The 18,189-nt window shown below is 42.4% G+C and overlaps 1 protein-coding gene across 2 annotated transcripts in view; it reads right to left on the reverse strand.

Moving 5' to 3' along the window:
- The window catches only part of UFC1 (ubiquitin-fold modifier conjugating enzyme 1), a 34,164-nt gene that overhangs the window by 3,734 nt on the left and 12,241 nt on the right, over positions 1 to 18,189 (reverse strand). For both annotated transcript variants that reach the window (XM_084867265.1, XM_084867266.1), the window contains exon 2: positions 244 to 514. In XM_084867265.1, the coding sequence (XP_084723391.1) occupies positions 244 to 366 (123 nt within the window). In that variant the 5' untranslated portion in view covers positions 367 to 514. The remainder of the gene's footprint in view (positions 1 to 243; positions 515 to 18,189) is intronic.

An 18,189-nucleotide genomic window follows, 5' to 3' on the forward strand; every position in this document is an offset into this window, starting at 1 on the left:
CCGCCCCTCAGCCCGGACCCGGGAGCCGAGCGACACGCCACTTCCGAGGCAGCCCCGCAGGACGCGCGCTTCCGGCTCTCCACGCGAGGCTCTTCCGCCTGCTCCCCATTCCCCGCCCGCCTAACCCGCGTTTCTCCACTTTCTGTGAATTTGGGGGTTCAACTTTAGGACCGGAAATGGCTTCCACACGGAGCCTATTTCCGAGCACATGCGACACCACAGCGCTTCCCGGGCCGCACTCACCCGGATGAGAGACTGATATTCCTCCTTGAGGCGCTGCACCCACAGCTCCCGGTCCCGAGGTCCGGCGTTCGTCTTCAGCACTGGGATCTCAGACACGACACGCCGGGTGGCCTCGTCCGCCATCTTGAACAAGGGCGAAGGAGAAACGCGGAAGCGGTTTGGCTGTCGTGTACTTTCAGGGCGCCGCCATCTTTACTGCGGGAAGAGGGGGAGTCGGGCGGCCTCAACGCTTCCTTGAACGCGATCTTTATTTCCTAGGAGCTGGAGAGTCCTACGGGAAGAACAGGTGGAAACAGTTTGTTCCCTACTGGATATGGAGCCAGTCAGTTAAAAAACACCCCAACCCTCCAGACTGCCCAAGCCTGGCTTCCGCTCCTGCTCAGAGAAGCCGCCTGGAAGCTCCCGCCCCCCGGAGCTGGAGAGGGGCGCGTTCACGTTCCTCCCAGGCGGTCCGGGCTCAGGCCGCGCTTTCTTCCTAACACTCCCCTGCGCGGGTTTCCGCGTCCAAAAGCTTCCTTATCTCCCAGGTGACCAGCCTGAGGGTGCAGCGCCAAAGAGGGCATCCCAGAGGAGGTTACTGAACCAGCAATTATCGCAAACCTTGGAGTCTCTGCCCAAAGAATTAACACAGCTGGACTAGGGGATTATAGTAAGTGCTAAGGAGCTGAGAGGTCAGAAAGACGTGTTTAGTCTAGCATAGACCTTTTTTTTTTTTTTTTTTTTTTGGGGGGGGGGTTGGGGGTAGGGGTGTCTGGAATTGTCCCCTCTAAGAAAGAAGCATGTCTCTATCTCTAGTACGTGGCACACAGTAGGTACCTAGTAATCCTTTTGCAGAATTTTGAATCTTCCAGTAGGTTTTTAAACCTAAATTCATTAATTTTGGCTTTATTTACTGTTTACTCCGTTAATTTTTCCAGTTTGTAGCAATAATATGGGATCAGATTATTTTTTATTTTTGAAGATATATTTTTATTGGATTCAGAGAGAGAGGAAGAGAGAGGGGGAGAGAGAAACATAAATGATGAGGATCATTGATCGCTGCCTCCTGTACATCCCCTACTGGGGATCTGTGACCTAGTTCATAGGTCCAAGGTCAACCACTGAGCAACATCCCAAGGGCTGGGATCAGATTCTATTCATCATCAAATTCTATAGTCAATCGACAAATGTGATAAGTATATGTAATTTTAAAAAATATATAGTTTTATTGATTTCAGAGAGGAAAGGAGAGGGAAAAGAGAAACATCAATGATCAGAAAGAATTATTGATCAGCAGCCTCCTTCACACCCCCTCCTAGGGACCACACCCACAACCCAGGCATGTGCCCTTGGCTGTAACCAAACCCGGGACCCTTCAGTCCAGAGGCTGACTGCTCTATCCACTGAGCCAAACCAACTAGGGCTTCCTTCCCCCCCGCCCCCCCAAATTTTCACCACACTGTTGCCCCTGTCCATGGGCTATGCATATAAGTCTATAAGTTCTTTGGTTTATCTCTCCTCCTCCCCCACTCCCACATCAAATCATGTCAATCTGTTACATGCCTCCATACTTTAGGTTATATATTAATTTCTAATGGCTGAAAACTCCAGTACAATACTATATAATAAAAATAATATGCAAAGTGACCATATCTCCGCTATATCCACAAGTCACAACATGAGCCAATCAAGAGTGAGTATGTAAATTAACCCAACCAAGATGGCTGTGGCTACTGAGAGAGCAGGAGGCTTGGGTTTCCCCTGGCAATGGAGGAAGCCAAGCTTTCCACCCTTCCTGGTGGGCCCAGGCCTACACTCAAGGCTACAAAGTTTCAATTATAGAAGATAAAATAAACCCCAGATACCAGGGTCTCCACTTGGGTCGATGGGGGTGGGGTGGGAAGGGAGAGAGATTGGCCAGCCTGCAAACTACCACAGGCTCCTTGCCTGGCTGTCCCACATCCCCAAAGGAACCCCCACCCTGATCCAGGACACCCTTCAGGGCAAACCAGCTGGCCCCTACCCATGCACCAGGCCTCTATCCTATCTAATAAAAGAGTAATATGCAGATTGACCATCACTCCAACACACAAGCTGGCTGCCCCTATGTGGTCAAAGATGACTGCCCCCATGTGGACACAAGATGGCCACCATAAGATGGCCAGCAGGGCAGAGTAATTGGGAGGGACCAGGTCTGCAAAGGAGGGTAGTTGTGGGTGATCAGGCCAGCAGGAGAAGACAGTTGGAAGGGACAAGGCCTGCAAGGGAGGGCAGTTATAGGCGATCAAGGCTGCAGGGGAAAGCAGTTAGGGGTGACCACGATAGCAGAGGAGGGAAGTTTGGGGTGACTGGGCCTGCAGGGAAGGGCAGTTGGGGGGGACACAGGGCTGCAAAGGAGAGCAGTTGGGAGGACTAGGTCTGCAGGGGAGGGCACTTAGAGGTAACCAAGCCTGCAGGGGAGGGCAGTTAGGGGTGACCAGACTTGCGGGAAGGGTGGTTAGGGGCAATTGGGCTGTCAGGGGAGTGGTTAGGAGGTGATCAGGCTGGCAGGCGAAGCAGTAAGGGGCAATCAAGAAGGCAGGCAGGCGAGTAGTTGGGAGCCAGCAATTCTGGATTGTGAGAGGGATTTCCCAAATTGGAGAGGGTGCAGGCTGGGTTGAGACACACCTCTCCGTGCACAAATTTTGTGCACCAGGCCTTTAGTGTTGAATAAAGAATGACAACAGACATCCTGTCTTGTTCTGATTTTCAGGGGAAAACATTGTCTTCCTTCATTAAGTATAAGTTCCTAAGTTCCAAGGGCCATTCCTCTGTTTCTGTAACTTGTTTCCTGAGCCAGGCTCACTTTTTTATTTATTTATTTAATAAATCTTTATTGTTCATATTATTACAAATGTTCCTCATTTTTCCCCCCTCCATTGCTCCCCTCCACCAGGTTCCCACCCCTCCCTCTGCCCTTTCCCTACCTCCCACTGTCCTCATCCATAGGTGCAGTTTTTGTTTAGGCTCTTCCTGCACCTCCCACTCCCCTTTTCCCCGAGAATAATCAGTCCACTCCCCTTCCATACCTCTGATTCTATTATATTCAACATTTAATATTGTTCATCAGATTTTTTAATTCCCTTGGCTTTTAGTTTTACTTGTTGATAGTTAAGTATTTGTTGAACATAATTTTTTTTAATATATTTTATTGATTTTGTACAGAGAGGAAGGGAGAGAGATAGAGAGTTAGAAACATCGATGAGAGAGAGTCATCGATCAGCTGCCTCTTGCACACCCCCTACTGGGGATATGCCCGCAACCAAGGTACATGCCCTTGACTGGAATCGAACCCGGGACCCTTCAGTCCCCAAGCTGACGCTCTATCCATTGAGCCAAACCGGTCTCGGCAGTTGAACATAATTTTTATCTATATCTTCTTCCTCTTCCTAAAGAACCCCTTTCAGCAATTCATATAATTCTGGTTTGGCAGTGATGAACTCCTTTAGCTTTTTTTTATTTTATTTATGAAGCTCTTTATCTGGCCTTCGATTCTGAGTGATAGCTTTGCTGGGTAGAGTATTTTTGGCTGTAGGTTCTTGCTATTCATCACCTTGAATATTTCTTGCCATTCCCGTCTGGCCTGCATGGTTTCTGTTGAGAAATCAGCTGACAATCGTATAGGTGTTCCTTTATAGGTAACTACCTGCTTTGCTCTTGCTGCTTTTAATATTCTCTCTTTGTCTTTGCTCTTGGAATTTTAATTATGTTGTGTCTTGGTGTGGTCCTCTTTGGGTTCCTTTTCTTTGGGGTTCTGTGCACTTCCTGGACTTGTAAGTCTATTTCTTTCCCCAGTTGGGGGAAGTTTTCTGTCACTATTTCTTCTGGTATTCTTTTGGTATCTTGCTTTCTCTCTTCTTCTGGGACCCCCATAATTCTGATGTTGGTTTGTTTGAAATTGTCCCAGAGGTTTCTTACACTATCTTCAACTTTCTGGATTTTCTTATCTTCTTGTTTCTGTGGAGGAGTGTCCTCTGGCTCTTTGTGTTTCAAATCTTTGACTTGATTCTTGTGATCTGCCATTCTGTTTTTAGGACTCTGTATAATATTTTTTTATTTCAGACAATATATATTCTTTATTTCTAGTTGATCCCTTTTCATATCCTCATAGGTCTCGTTTATTTTATCGGCCTTTTCTAGGAAATTCTTGAAAAACCTTAAAACCGTGGTTTTGAACTCTATATCCAGTCGCTTCTTGTCCTCCATTTCTTTTGTTTGTGATTTGTTTTCTTGTCTCAGCATTTTCACAGCTTCCCTGAGTTGGTAGGGTGGCTTTGTGTGCTAAGGTGTCCTATATGGTTCAGTGGGTCAGCCTCCCAGTTACCTGAGGTGGACAGTCTTGGTGTAGCCCTTTGTGGGCTGTTTGTGCAGTCTTGTTGTTAAGCCTTGCTTGTTGTTGGTATCACTGGGAAGCGTTGATTTTCAAGCCAATTGGCTATGAGGATCAGAAGTGTCTCAGCTAGGAGGGTTTCTGTATTCCATTTAAATAGGGCGGAGTCTTGGGGTGGCACAGCAAAGCTTTGATGAACCCCCAAGATTGGTTGCAGGCATGCACACCTCTTTGGTATAGGCGCAGACAAGCTTTGGATTTCTGTCTGTCCCTCCCTTAGGAGAGTCCTATTTGCGGCGAACAAACGAGAAATCTAGCCACTGGAAGGGCTTCTGTGTTCCGCTTGGATGGGGCAGAGTCTCGGGGTGGTGCAAACAAACTTTATTCAGCCCCTCCCTTTGAGGGTCTGGTTTCTGAGTCCCGCAGTAATGGCCGCTGGCTTCACACACCTCCGAGAGATCTTGCCCACTGCCTGACACTCTGGCCTCTCCCTGTCTGGGGCCATCTATCAGTGCAATAGGGTGGTTCTGTTTTCCTCCCAAACAAGAAAGCTAGCCGCGCATTAGCTGTCCACCCTCTCCACGCACCAGGAGTAAGCTGGGATAGAACTCAGCCCACCCTCTCCGTGCTCCTCAAGCAAACCAGCAGCAAAGTCGTGTGGCTGCCTTTTCGCACACACGCAGTTCTCCACACCTTCACAGTTCCTGAGGTTCAGCGTGCCTTCTCTCTCCTTCCCAGATGGTAGAGCCTCCTCTCAGGCAGCCGTCCGGCACTTCAGGGCGATGTTCCCCCTGTTTTCCAGTTCTAAATTCAAATTTGTTGTGGTAGGCTGCATTCAGGTGTCTACCCTATGCTGCCATCTTGGTTTCTCCCAGGCTCACTTCCATCTTTATAACTATCTAAATAAAACCTGTCCTTTAAAATTATAAAATTATGTGTGTGTGTGTGTGTGTGTGTGTGTGTGTATGTGTGTGTTTATTAATTTCAAAGAGGAAGGGAGAGGGAGAAAGAGAGCAACATCAGTTATAAATCTTTGATCAGCTGCCTCCTGCACATCTATTCTGTGAATCCAGCCTTCAAATGAACTGGGCATGTGCCCTGACCAGGAATAAAATCATGACCTCCTGGTTTATAGATCAATGCTCAAGCACTGGGCCATGCATGCTGGACTCAACATTCCTTATAATATATGTGCATATGTGTGTGTGTGTGTGTGTATATATATATATATATATATATATATATATATATATATATATTAATAAATATAATATATATATATTATATCTTAATAAAATAAATCTATTACCAGATTGCAGATATAAAATAATTAACCACTTACATGCAATAAGCATTAATATTTCAATAAAAAGATTTAAAATAGAATATTACTGTAACTGTACTAACAATATATCACAAAAGTTGTAAGAAATATTAAAAAAAAACTGCAAATAACAGGATTACCTATTATATTCTAAACTATTCTTTTCCTATGGGTTTGAGTTTATGTTAGGTATTCATTATATTCCACAAAAGAGTGAGATCAAGTGATATTTATCTTTCTCCAACTGACTCATTTCACCTAGGATAATGCTCTCCAGGTTGATCCATGGTATTTTAAATGGTAAGAGTTTCTTCTTTTTTATAGCAGCGTAGTATTCCATTGTGTAGCTATACCACAGTTTTTTAATCCACTCATCTGCTGATGGGCACTTAGGCTGTTTCCAAATCTTTGATATTGTAAATTGTGCTGCTATGAACATAGGGGTGCATATATCCTTTCTGATTGATATTTCTGATTCCTTAGGATATATTCCTAGAAGTGGAATTATTAGGTCGATGGGAGTTCCATTTTTAGTTTTTTTTTTTTTGGAAACTACATACTGTTGTTCTCCAGAGTGGTTGTACAGTCTGCATTCCCGCGAGCAAGGCAAGGGGATTCCTTTTTCTCTGCATCCTCACCCTCACATCTTGATTTGTTGATGATAGCCATTCTGATAGGTATGAGATGGTACCTCCTTGTCATTTTGATTTGAGTCTCTTAGATGATTAATGACTTTGAGCATGTTTCCATATGTCTCTTGGCCTTCTGTATGTCCTCTTTTGAAAAGTGTCTATTTAGGTCATTTGCCCATTGTTTTTTATTGGATTGTTTATTGTAGGAAGCAGTTATAGGGTTAAGCCTTGGACTGACCTGCTGGCAAAGTCACAAACAAGTCCCAACTTGGAGGGCACAGCCCTCTAAGCATAATTAAGCTTGATCTTGTAACTGCTCCCTAGATCTTTCCTGGGTAGCTAATGGGCTTTGGGAGGTGCAGCAAGTGCGGCCAAAACAAGTGTAACTTACAAGAACATTGTAAATTACTGTTTACCCCCGATTATAAATAAAGCATTAGTCTGGATCTGTTCTGTGACCTTAGCAAGGTGCAGAAGATCCACTTAGACCCAGCTCATTCTCTGTCTTCTTCATCCTTCACCGGCCCTCCCTCAGGCTTGCTGAACTCTTGGCTGTGCTGGCGCAGCACAGTTTATCTTCCTTTTTTTAAGTTGAATGAGTTCCCTGGAAATGTTGGAGATTAAACCCTTATCAGTGATAACATTGGCAAATATCTTCTCCCATGCAGTGGGCTTTCTTCTTGTTGTGTGTATTTATTTATTTATTTATTTATTTATTTAATATTTTATTGATTTTCCACAGAGAGGTAGAGGGATAGAGAGTTAGAAACATTGATGAGAGAGAAACATAGGTCAGCTGCCTCTTGCCTCCTGCACACCCCCTACTGGGGATGTGCCTGAAACCAAGGTACATACTGGAATCGAACCTGGGACCTTTCAGTCCACAGGCCAACAATCTATCCACTGAGCCAAACTGTTTTCAGCTGTTTATTTTTTAAAAATACACACACACACGCGCGCAAATTATCCCCTTAACATTTATTTTGATGTAATTCCATTTGTTTTCTCGTTAGGAGCTGTACTGGTAGAGATATTTCTATAACATATGTCTGATATTTTGCTGCCTATGGATTTTTCTAAGATTTTTATGGTTTCCAATCTTATGTTTAAGTTCTTTATCCATTTTGAGTTTATTTTTGTGTATGGTGTAAGTTGGTGTTCTAGTTTCATTTTTTTTTTTTAAATATATTTTATTGATTTTTTACAGAGAAGAGGAGAGAGGGATAGAGAGCTAGAAACATCGATGAGAGAGAAACATCGATCAGCTGCCTCTTGCACACCCCCTACTGGGGATGTGCCGGCAACCAAGGTACATGCCCTTGACCGGAATCGAACCTGGGACCTTTCAGTCCGCAGACCGACGCTCTACCACTGAGCCAAACCGGTTTCGGCTCTAGTTTCATTTTTTTAAAAAATATATTTTATTGATTTTTCACAGAGAGGAAGAAGAGAGGGACAAAGAGTTAGAAACATCGATGAGAGAGAAACATCGATCAGCCGCCTCTTGCACACCCCCCACTGGGGATGTGCCCGCAACCCAGATACATGCCCTTGACCAGAATCGAACCTGGGACCCTTGAGTCCGCAGGCCGACGCTCTATCCATTGAGCCAAACTGGTCTTGGCTCTATTTTCATTTTTGTGTATGCATGCATTTGTCCAATGTTCCCAACACCATTTATTGAAGAGCCTGTCTTGACTCCATTGTATGCTCTTGCTTCATTTGTCTCCTATTAATTGAACATAATGGCTTGGGTCAATTTCTGGGTTCTCTATTCTGTTCCATTGATCCATATATCTGTTCTTGTGCCAGGCAGTTTTGAAAACAGTGGACTTGTAATATAGCTTTATATCTGGTATTGTGATCCTTCCACCATTATTCTTTCTCAGGATTGCTGCGGCTATCAGGATCTTTTATTTATTCCATAGGAATTTTTGGAGAGTTTGTTCTCTGTGAAATATTCCATTGGTATCTTTATGGGGATTACATTGAATCTATAGATTGCTTTGTGAAGTATGGACATCTTAATAATGTTGATTCTATGAATCCATGAACACAGTATATTCTTATTTGTTTATGTCTTCCTATATCTTTTTCAATGTCTTATAGTTTTCCAAATGCAAGTCTTTTATCTCCTTAAGTTTATTCCTAGGTATTTTTTTGTTGCAATGGTAAATGGGACTTTTTTTTTTTTAGTTTCTCTTTCTGTGAGTTCATTATTGGTGTATAAAAAACCCCATAGATTTCTGAGTGTTAACTTTGAATCCTGCTACATTGCTGAATTCATTTATTAAGTCTAGTGGTTTTCTGATGGAGTCTTTGGGGTTTTCTATGTACAATATCACGCCATCTGCAAATACTGACAGTTTTATTTTTTCTTTTCCAATTTGGATGCCTTTTATTTCTTCTTTTTGTCTGATCTCTATGGCTAGCACTTCTAGTACTATGCCGAACAGGAGTGGTGAAAATGGGCATCCCTGTCATTTTCCTGTTTTCAGGGGAAATGGTTTTAGTTTTTCCCATTTAGTATGATGTTGGCTGTAGGTTTGTCATATATGGCCTTTATTATGTTGAGATATGCCCCCTCTATTCTCACTTTGCTGAGAGTTTTTATCAAAAATGGGTGTTGGATTTTGTCAAATGCTTTTTCTATGTCTATTGATATGATATCATATGATATGATAGATCATTAATGTATTGTCAGGTGACTTATCATTAATATGATAAATCATTAATCTATTGTCATGTGATTTTTGCCTTTCAGTTTGTTTATGTCAGGGGTCCTCAAACTTTTTAAAGTGAGGGCCAGATCACGGTCCCTCAGAGAGCTGGAGGGCCGGACTATATGAACTACTAATTCCTACTGTAACACCTCGGCTGCGCTCACTGCCCAAAAAACCTGGCGGGCTGGATCAGACTCCTCTGTGGGCCGCATGTGGCCCGCGGGCCGTAGTTTGAAGACCCCTGGTTTATGTGATATATCATATTTATTGATTTGAAAATATTGTACCCGCTTTGCATCCCTGGAATAAATCACGCTTGATCATGGTGTAAGATCTTTTTAATATATTGCTGGATACAATTTGCTAACATTTTGTTGAGGATATTAGCATCTAGGTATATTCATCAGGAATAAGGGCCTGTTGTTATTATTATTATTATTATTATTATTATTATGGTAGTGTCTTTATCTGGTTTTAGAATTAGGGTAATGCTGGCCTCATAAAAAGAGTTTGGAAGTGTTCCTCCTCCTTGGATTTTCTAAAATAGTTTGAGGAATATAGGTGTTAGTTCTTTGAAAGTTTGGTAAAACTCTGTGAACCCTCGAGACCTGGGATTTGTTTGGTGAGAGTTTTTTGATTACAGCTTTTATTTAATCAGTTGTTATTGGCATATTCAGTTTTTCTGATTCTTCCTGATTCTGTTTTGGGAGATTGTATATTTCTAGGAATTTGTCTATTTCATCCACATTGTCCAGTTTGTTGGCATATAGTTGTTCATGGTATTTTCTTACATTCGTTTGTATGTCTGTGGTGTCAGTGGTTACTCCTCCACTTTCATATCTCATTTTGTTTGGTTCCCCACTCTTTGTTTCTTGATGATTCTGGCTAATGGTTTATCAATTTTGTTTATCCTTTCAAAGGACCTGCTTTGGTTTCATTGATTTTTTTTTTGTCTTTATGTTATTTATTTTTGCTCTAATCTTTATTATTACCCTCCTTGTACTTACTATGGGCTTTTTTTGTTGTTCTCTTTCTAATTTTTTATGTTGTAGAGTTAAATAATTTATTACTGATTTCCTTTGTTTTTTGAGGTATGCCAGTAGTGCTATGAACTTCCCTCTCAGGAGTGCTTTTGCTCTCAAACCTGGGACCTTTCATTCTGCAGGCTGACGCTCTATCCACTGAGCCAAACCAGTTTCGGCTCTAGTTTTTTTATATACACTGAGTGGCCAGATTATGATGATCTCCGAACACATAATAATCTGTCCCAAAGATTTGGGGGTTTTGTGTTTATTTTCATTTGTTTCTAGGAACTTTTTAATTTCTTTCTTGATCTCATTGGTAATCCATTCACTGTTTAATAACATGGTATTTAGCTTCCATGTGTTTGAATGTTTTGAGGAGTTTTTACTTTAGTTGATTTCTAATTCATTCCACTGTGATCTGAAAAGATACTTCATATGATTTCAATCTTCTTAAACTTATAGAGACTTGTTTTGTTTCCTAACATGTGGTCTATCTTTATGAATGATCCAAGTGCACTTGAGAACATATATTCTACTGTGTTGCGGTGAAATGTTCTATAAATGTAAATCAAATCCATCTGATCCCATGTGTCTGTGTCTCTGTTTCCTCAAGCTTTAGTCTGGAAGATCAATCCAGTGAAGCCAGAGGGGTGTTAAAGTCCCCTTCTATGACTGTATTGTTGTCAATCTCTCCCTTTAAGTCCTCTAGTTTTATATATATGTATTTAATTGATTTCTTACAGAGGAAGGGAAAGGGATAGTTAGTAACATCGATTAGAGAGAAACATCAATCAGCTGCCTCCTGCAAACCCCCTACTGGGGATGTGCCCAAAACCAAGGTACATGCCCTTGACCAGAATCAAACTTGGGACCTTTCAGTCTGCAGGCTGACGCTCTATCCACTGAGCCAAACCAGTTTCGGCTCTAGTTTTTTTATATACACTGAGTGGCCAGATTATGATGATCTCTGAACACATAATAATCTGGCCACTCAGTGTATAACCTACATAATAAAAGGCTAATATGCAAATTGTACCCTCGACCAGGAGTTAGACCAGCAGGCAGCTGGCCAACTACCCATGTACCCTCGCCCTATTTAGGCTGGCCAGACCCCACCCATACACAAATTCATTCACCAGGCCTCTAACACACACACACACACACATACTCAGAGGCCCGATGCATGAAATTTGTGGACGTTTGTTTGGTGTGTATCTGTGTGTCCCTCAGCCCAGCCTGCACCCTCCCCAATCTGGGACCCCTTGAGGGATGTCCAACTGACAGTTTAGGCCCAAACCCAGTATGATCAGGCCTAAACAGGCAGTTGGACATCCCTTTCACAATCCAGGACTGCTGACTCCCAACTGCTTGCCTGCCTGCCTTCCTGATTGCCCCTAACCGCTTCTGCCTGCCAGCCTTATTGCCCCTAACTGCCCTCCCCTGCAGGCCTGGTCCCCCCCAGCTGCTCTCTCCTGTAGGCCTGGGTCCCCCAAACTGCCCTTTCCTGCAGGCCTGGTCACCCCCAACCTCCCTCCTCTGCCAGTGTGGTTACCACTGACTGCCCTCCCCTGCAGGCTTGATTGCCCCCAACTGCCCTCCCTTCCAGGCCTTGTCCCTCCCAACTGCCCTCCCCTGCTGGCCTGATTGCCCACAACTACCCTCCTTTGCATACCTTGTCCTCTCCTGCTGGCCATCTTGTGGAGTGACAATTTGCATATTGCTCTTTTATTAGGTAAGATAGAAGCCTGGTGCATGGGTGTGGGTTGGTTTGCCCTAAAGGGTGTGGGTTCCTTTAAGGAGTGGGATGGCCTGGGTGAGGGGTCTGTGGTGGTTTGCAGGCCAGCCATGCCCCTCAGCTACTCAAGTGGAGGCCCTGGTATCTGGGATTTATTTATCTTCTATAATTGAAACTGTGCAGCCTTAAGTGGAGGCTAGGGCAGGCCAGGGCGGGTGGAAAGCTTGGCTTCCTCCATTCCCGGAGAAACCCAGGCCTCCTGCTTGCTCAGCGGACACAGCCATTATGGGGGGATTTATTTATCTTCTATCATTGAAACTTTGTAGCCTGGAGTGTAGTTCATGACCAGCTAGGGTGTATGGGAAGCTTGGCTTCCTGCATCTCAGGGGAAACCTAAGCCTCCTGTTCTCTCCAGCTCCATGGCTGCCGAAATTTTTGTTGGTATTTATTTATCGTCTATAATTGAAACTTTGTAGCCTTAAATGTAGTCCACAGCTGGCTAGGGTGTATGGGAAGCTTGGCTTCCTCTATTGCCAGGGAAACACAAGCCTCATGCTAACTCTGTGGCCGTAGCCATCTTTGCTGGGTTAATTTGCATACCCGCTCCTAATTGGCTGGTGGGTATAGTGGAGGTACAGTAAATTTGCATATTGCTCTTATATTAGATAGGATAGAATGGCCAGATTATTATGATTTCTGGCCAGATTATTATGCTTTCTGAAAGCATAATAATCTGGCCACTCGGTGTATTTAGGTGCTCCTATATTGGGTACATACATGTTTCCCTTTGGTATTATGTAGTGACTTGTTAAAAATATATATTTTATTTATTTATTTATTTATTTATTTATTTATTTTTACAGAGAGGGAGAGGGATAGAGCCAGAAACATTGACCAGCTGCCTCTTGCACCCCCCCCACTGGGGATGTGCCTGCAACCTATGTACATGCCCCTGACCAGAATCAAACCCGGGAAACCTCAGTCTGCAGACCAAAGCTCCATTCACTTTCAGCATGAAGTGACTTTTTTTTTTTTTTTTTTAATGTAGTGATATTTGTTGTCTCTTGTGATGGCCTTCATTTTAAAGTCTATTTTATCAGATATGAGTATTGCTACTCCAGCTTTTTCTTCCTTCCATTTGCATTAAATAATTTTCCCACCTCTTCACACTCTTTTGTTTTGAGGTAGGTCTCTTGTAGATAGCATAAAGTTGGGTCATGTTTTTCTATTAATTCAGCTACCCAACACCTTTTGCTTGGAGCATTTAGTCCATTTACATTTACGATTATTGATTGGCAGTTATTTATTGCCATTTAAATTCTGTATATCTAGGTTTCTATTTCTTCTTCTGATTACAGTAATCCCTTTAGCATTTCTTATAATGCTTACTTGGTGGTGATATACTTCTTTAGACTTTTTTTTTTTTTTTTTGGTTTGGGAAGCTCTTTATTTGACCATCTATTTTGAATACCTTATTGGATATAGTAATCTTGTTCTCAGATCCTTGGTTTCCATTACATTGAGTACTTCATGTCATTCCCTCTGGCCTGTGGAGTTTCTGATGAGAAATCAGGTGTCAGCCTTAATGGAGCTCCTTTGTTGGTAACTGTGAGGAAGCACAGTACTTGCTTGGAAAGTCTGTAAGGAGGATTCTCTGAAAGTTTGGAGGTCTCTAGGGGGACTTTGCCAAGGGCAACAGATCCTGCCTTGACTTTTGCAAATAAGTCTGAGCCCTCAGGTGTTTTGCTGGAAATCTTTTATGTTTAGAATTTACCTTGCTTAAAGGACACTACAGATGTATGTGTTTTTTCAAGGATACTTACCCTGCTGATAGTATCTAAGTTAATTTTAGTTCAAGCTATGGTTACAATAAAAGCCTAAGTAGGCAGGCAAAAAGGGATGTCTGAATTTTTTAACCATGCCACCTCTTAACTCACTCTTTCACAGAAACATGTCAGAGTAATAATTTATCCACCACTCAGGGTCTGATGGTCCGCTCCTACAGGGTTTTTTTTTCGTTTTTGTTTTTTTTTCTCTTGCTGGCTTTAGGATTCTCTCTTCTTCAATTTTTTGCCTTTTAATTATGATGTGTCTGAGCATGGATTTATTTGGGTTCTTGCCACTTTAACTTGACATTTTTAATTTTTTAAAATAAGATTAAGGATATTTTCTGCCATTATTTCTTTAAATATCTTCTCTATGCCTGTCTCCCTATCAGCCTCTTCTGGCACACTTGCTATTCTAATATTGTTACGTTTCAAGTTGTCCCACAGCTCCCTTAAGTTGTCCTCCTGTTTTGTTTTGAATATATATTTTGTTGATTTTTTTCAGGGAGGAAGGAAGGATAGAAATATTGATGAGAGAGAAACATCAACTCCCACCGGGCATGTGCCAACAACCAAGATAGATGCCCTTGACTGGAATCTAACTTGTGACCCTTCAGTCTGCAGGCTGATACCCTATCCACTATGCCAAACTGGCCAGGGCTGTCCTCCTATTTTTAAATTAATTTTCTGATTGAGATTTTCAACCCTGTCTTCTAATTCACTGATTGAATCCTCATCTTCTCCTAATCTGCTCTGTATTCCTTCCAATGTGTTGTCATTTTTTATCTCAGACTGTTCTTTTTCATAGTTACTGTATCTTTTTCCATGCTGTTGAGCATCTTTACCATCATTACTCTGAACTCTGTTTCAGATAAATTTCTAATCTCTACTTCATTTATCTCTTATTCTGGAGAATTCCTTTTTCTCTTTTTAATAAAAGCCCCAAAGAATAGGAAAAGTTTTCAAATATATTTTATTGATTTTTTACAGAGAGGAAGGGAGAGGGATAGAGTTGGAAACATCAACGAGAAACATGGATAAGCTGCCTCCTGCCTACCCCCACTGTGGATATGTCTGCAACCAAGGTAGATGCCCTTGACCGGAATTGAATCTGGGACCCTTTTATTTTTATTTTTTTATTTTCACCTAGACTTTATTCACAGATATTTGAAAAGGTGTGTTTGGAGAAAGCATGCAGCCCATCATATGATTGTCCACTTATTTTTATCCAGGCTTGCGTAATGTCTATAAATATCATCAAACAGCTTTGAAAAAGCAAGTACTAGTACTACATATGAAAAACATCAATGGGTTCTTTATTAAAGAAGTAAGGGAGCTGCCCTGGTTGGGTAGCTCAATTGGTTGGACTGGGACCCTTTTGTCCAGTTAGATGCTCTATCCACTGAGCCAAACCAGGTAGGGTCAGCAAACTGTGGCTCGTGAGCCACATGCGGCTCTTTGGCCCCTTGAGTGTGGTTCTTCCACAAAATACCATGTGTGGGCGCGCATGTACAGTGCGATTGAAACTGGCCCACGCACAGAAGTCAGTTTTCGGCTCTCAAAAGAAATTTCAATTGTATTGTTGATATTTGGCTCTGTTGACTAATGCGATTGCTGACCACTGGGTTCAGGCACCTGGAGAATTCTCCAGTTCTTTCATTTGGGGAGTTTTGTCTAATTTTGGCTTTCTGTTTGGATTTGTGACTGTATTAGATAGATCCTCTACACCCCTCAATCTCTAGTGCAGGACAGTGTCAAAGGCTGTTTCTGACTAATTAGATCAGGCAAAGACTCAAAGCCTCCAGTGTCTGCCTGTTTACAGATAAAATTGACTAGAATCCCCCCCCCCCCCAGAATTGGGCAGTTGCTTCTGCCTGGAGGTTGTTATTTTTAATCTCTTAAGTGGCCTCAGGGTAAGGTGTTTTCTAATAGGGTATATGAAATATCTTTCCTGCCCCCCCCCCCAGGCAAATGTCTATTTGTTCATCAGTTTATAACGTACTTTATTATCTATAAATGAGATCATGTGGTGTTTTTCTTTCATTGGTTGGCTTATTTCACTCAGCATGATGTTCTCCAGTTCCATCCAGGTTGCTGCAAATGATAAGAATTCCTTCTGGAGGAAAAAATGTCCTCCACTGCATGAGGGAATGACTTAGCCCAGGAAACTTGGGGTGTCTGCCTTCTGAGCTCTATCCCTTGAGTCTCCAGTATTGGTTCCTGCTCTCACAACTCCAGCCCACTTCACCTTCCCTCTGCCAGAGCACAAGTGATGGATAGTTCCACAGGGAATTTTGTACATTGGCCCTTTAACAGAGTGCCTGCATTTTCAGCTATTACTCTCTGGCAGACAGCACCCTGCTGGTTTTCATACCAGATGTTATGTGGATACCCTCTTGTTTTTGGTGTTCTCTGCTGGGGCCCATCTTGGGGATTAGATCCCGGAGTTGTCAGTGGCAACCCCTAAGCTGAGATCTCTCTCCAGGACTTTAGATACTGTCTGTTGGAGCCCAGCCAGCCCTTTTTCACCTCTGCCCCTTCTACCAGTCTCCATGAGGGCTTCACTTTCAGTCCTCGGGTGTCAGGGTTCTCTACTGAATTTTTTCTTTCTTTTTATTTTCCCTCACTTTTTTTTTTAATTAAGGTATTATATGTGTACATATCTTACCATTGCCTTCCCCCTCCCAGACATGCCCTCCCTCCCCAAAGTTTTGCGTCCATTGGTTATACTTATATGTATGCATAAAGTCCTTCGGTTGATCTCTTATCTCCTCCATATCTCCCTACCCTCCCTGCTGTTAATTGACAGTCTGTTTGTTGCTTTACTGTCTGTGTATCTATCTTTTTGTTCATCAGTTTATAACGTACTTTATTATCTATAAATGAGATCATGTGGTGTTTTTCTTTCATTGGTTGGCTTATTTCACTCAGCATGATGTTCTCCAGTTCCATCCAGGTTGCTGCAAATGATAAGAATTCCTTCTTTTTTATGGCAGCACAGTTTTCCATTCTGTCGATGTACCATAGTTTTCTGATCCACTCATCTGCTGACAGGCATCTAGGCTGTTACCAAATCCTAGCTATTGTAAATTGTGCTGCTATGAACATAGGGATGCATATTTCCTTTCTGATTGGTGTTTCTGTTTTTTTAGGATATATTCCTAGGAGTGGGATTAATGGGATGAATGGGAGTTCCATTTTCAGTTTTTTTGAGGAAACTCCATACTATTCTCCACAGTGGCTGCACTAGTCTGCATTCCCACCAGCAGTGCAGGAGGGTTCCTTTTTCTCCGCATCCTTGCCAACACTTGTCGTTTGTTGATGATAGTCATTCTGACAGGTGTGAGATGGTACCGCGTTGTTTTGATTTGCTTCTCTCGGATTATTAGTGACTTTGAGCATTTTTTCATGTGCCTCTTGGCCGGCCACCTGTCTTCTTTTGAAAAGATTCTATTTAGGTCCATTGCCCATTTTTTTTTATTGGAACATTTATCTTCCTTTTATTAAGTTGTATAAACTGTCTGTAGATGTTGGAGATTAAACCTTTATCAGTGATAACATTTGCAAACAGGATGTTTTTTCTGTATTTCAGTTGTAATACTAGTTTGTTTCTGGGAGCATGTCTGTGTAGCATCCACTTACTCTATCACCATTTTTAATCAACTGTCCTTTATCATTTGAAAAAAACACACAAAACTATACATTCCCCCATATGTTTCAACACATATTTTTAGTATTATTTAGTTCTAAAAATATATATATAAATCTTTATTGTTCAGATTACAGGTGCTTCCCCCCGCCCCCATAGCTCCCCTTCACCTGATTCCCCACCCCACCCTATGCCCTTACACCCTGCCACTGTCTTCATCCATAGGTGTAAGATTTTTGTCCAATCTCTTCCCTCACCCCTCAAACCCCTTCCCCTGAGAATTGTCAGTCCAGTCCCTTTGTATGTCCCTGATTCTATTATATTCACCAGTACATTCTGATCTTTAGATTTTTTATTCACTTGATTTTAAAATATATTTTATTGATTTTTTACAGAGAGGAAGGGAGAGAGATAGAGAGCTAGAAACGTCAATGAGAGAGAAACATCGACCAGCTGCCTCTTGCACACTCCCTACTGGGGATGTGCCCACAACCAATGTACATGCCCTTGACCGGAATCGAACCTGGGATCTTTCAGTCCGTAGACCGACGCTCTACCACTGAGCTAAACTGGCTTTGCTTTCACTTGATTTTTAGATTCACTTGTTGGTAGGTATCTATTTGATGTCTTTTTGTTGTTCATAGTTTTTACCTTTGCCTTAACCATTTTCTTCTTCTTCCTCTT

This window comes from Pipistrellus hanaki, assembly GCF_964339955.1.
Source record: "Pipistrellus hanaki genome assembly, chromosome: 18".
NCBI classification, from domain to species: Eukaryota; Metazoa; Chordata; class Mammalia; order Chiroptera; family Vespertilionidae; genus Pipistrellus; species Pipistrellus hanaki.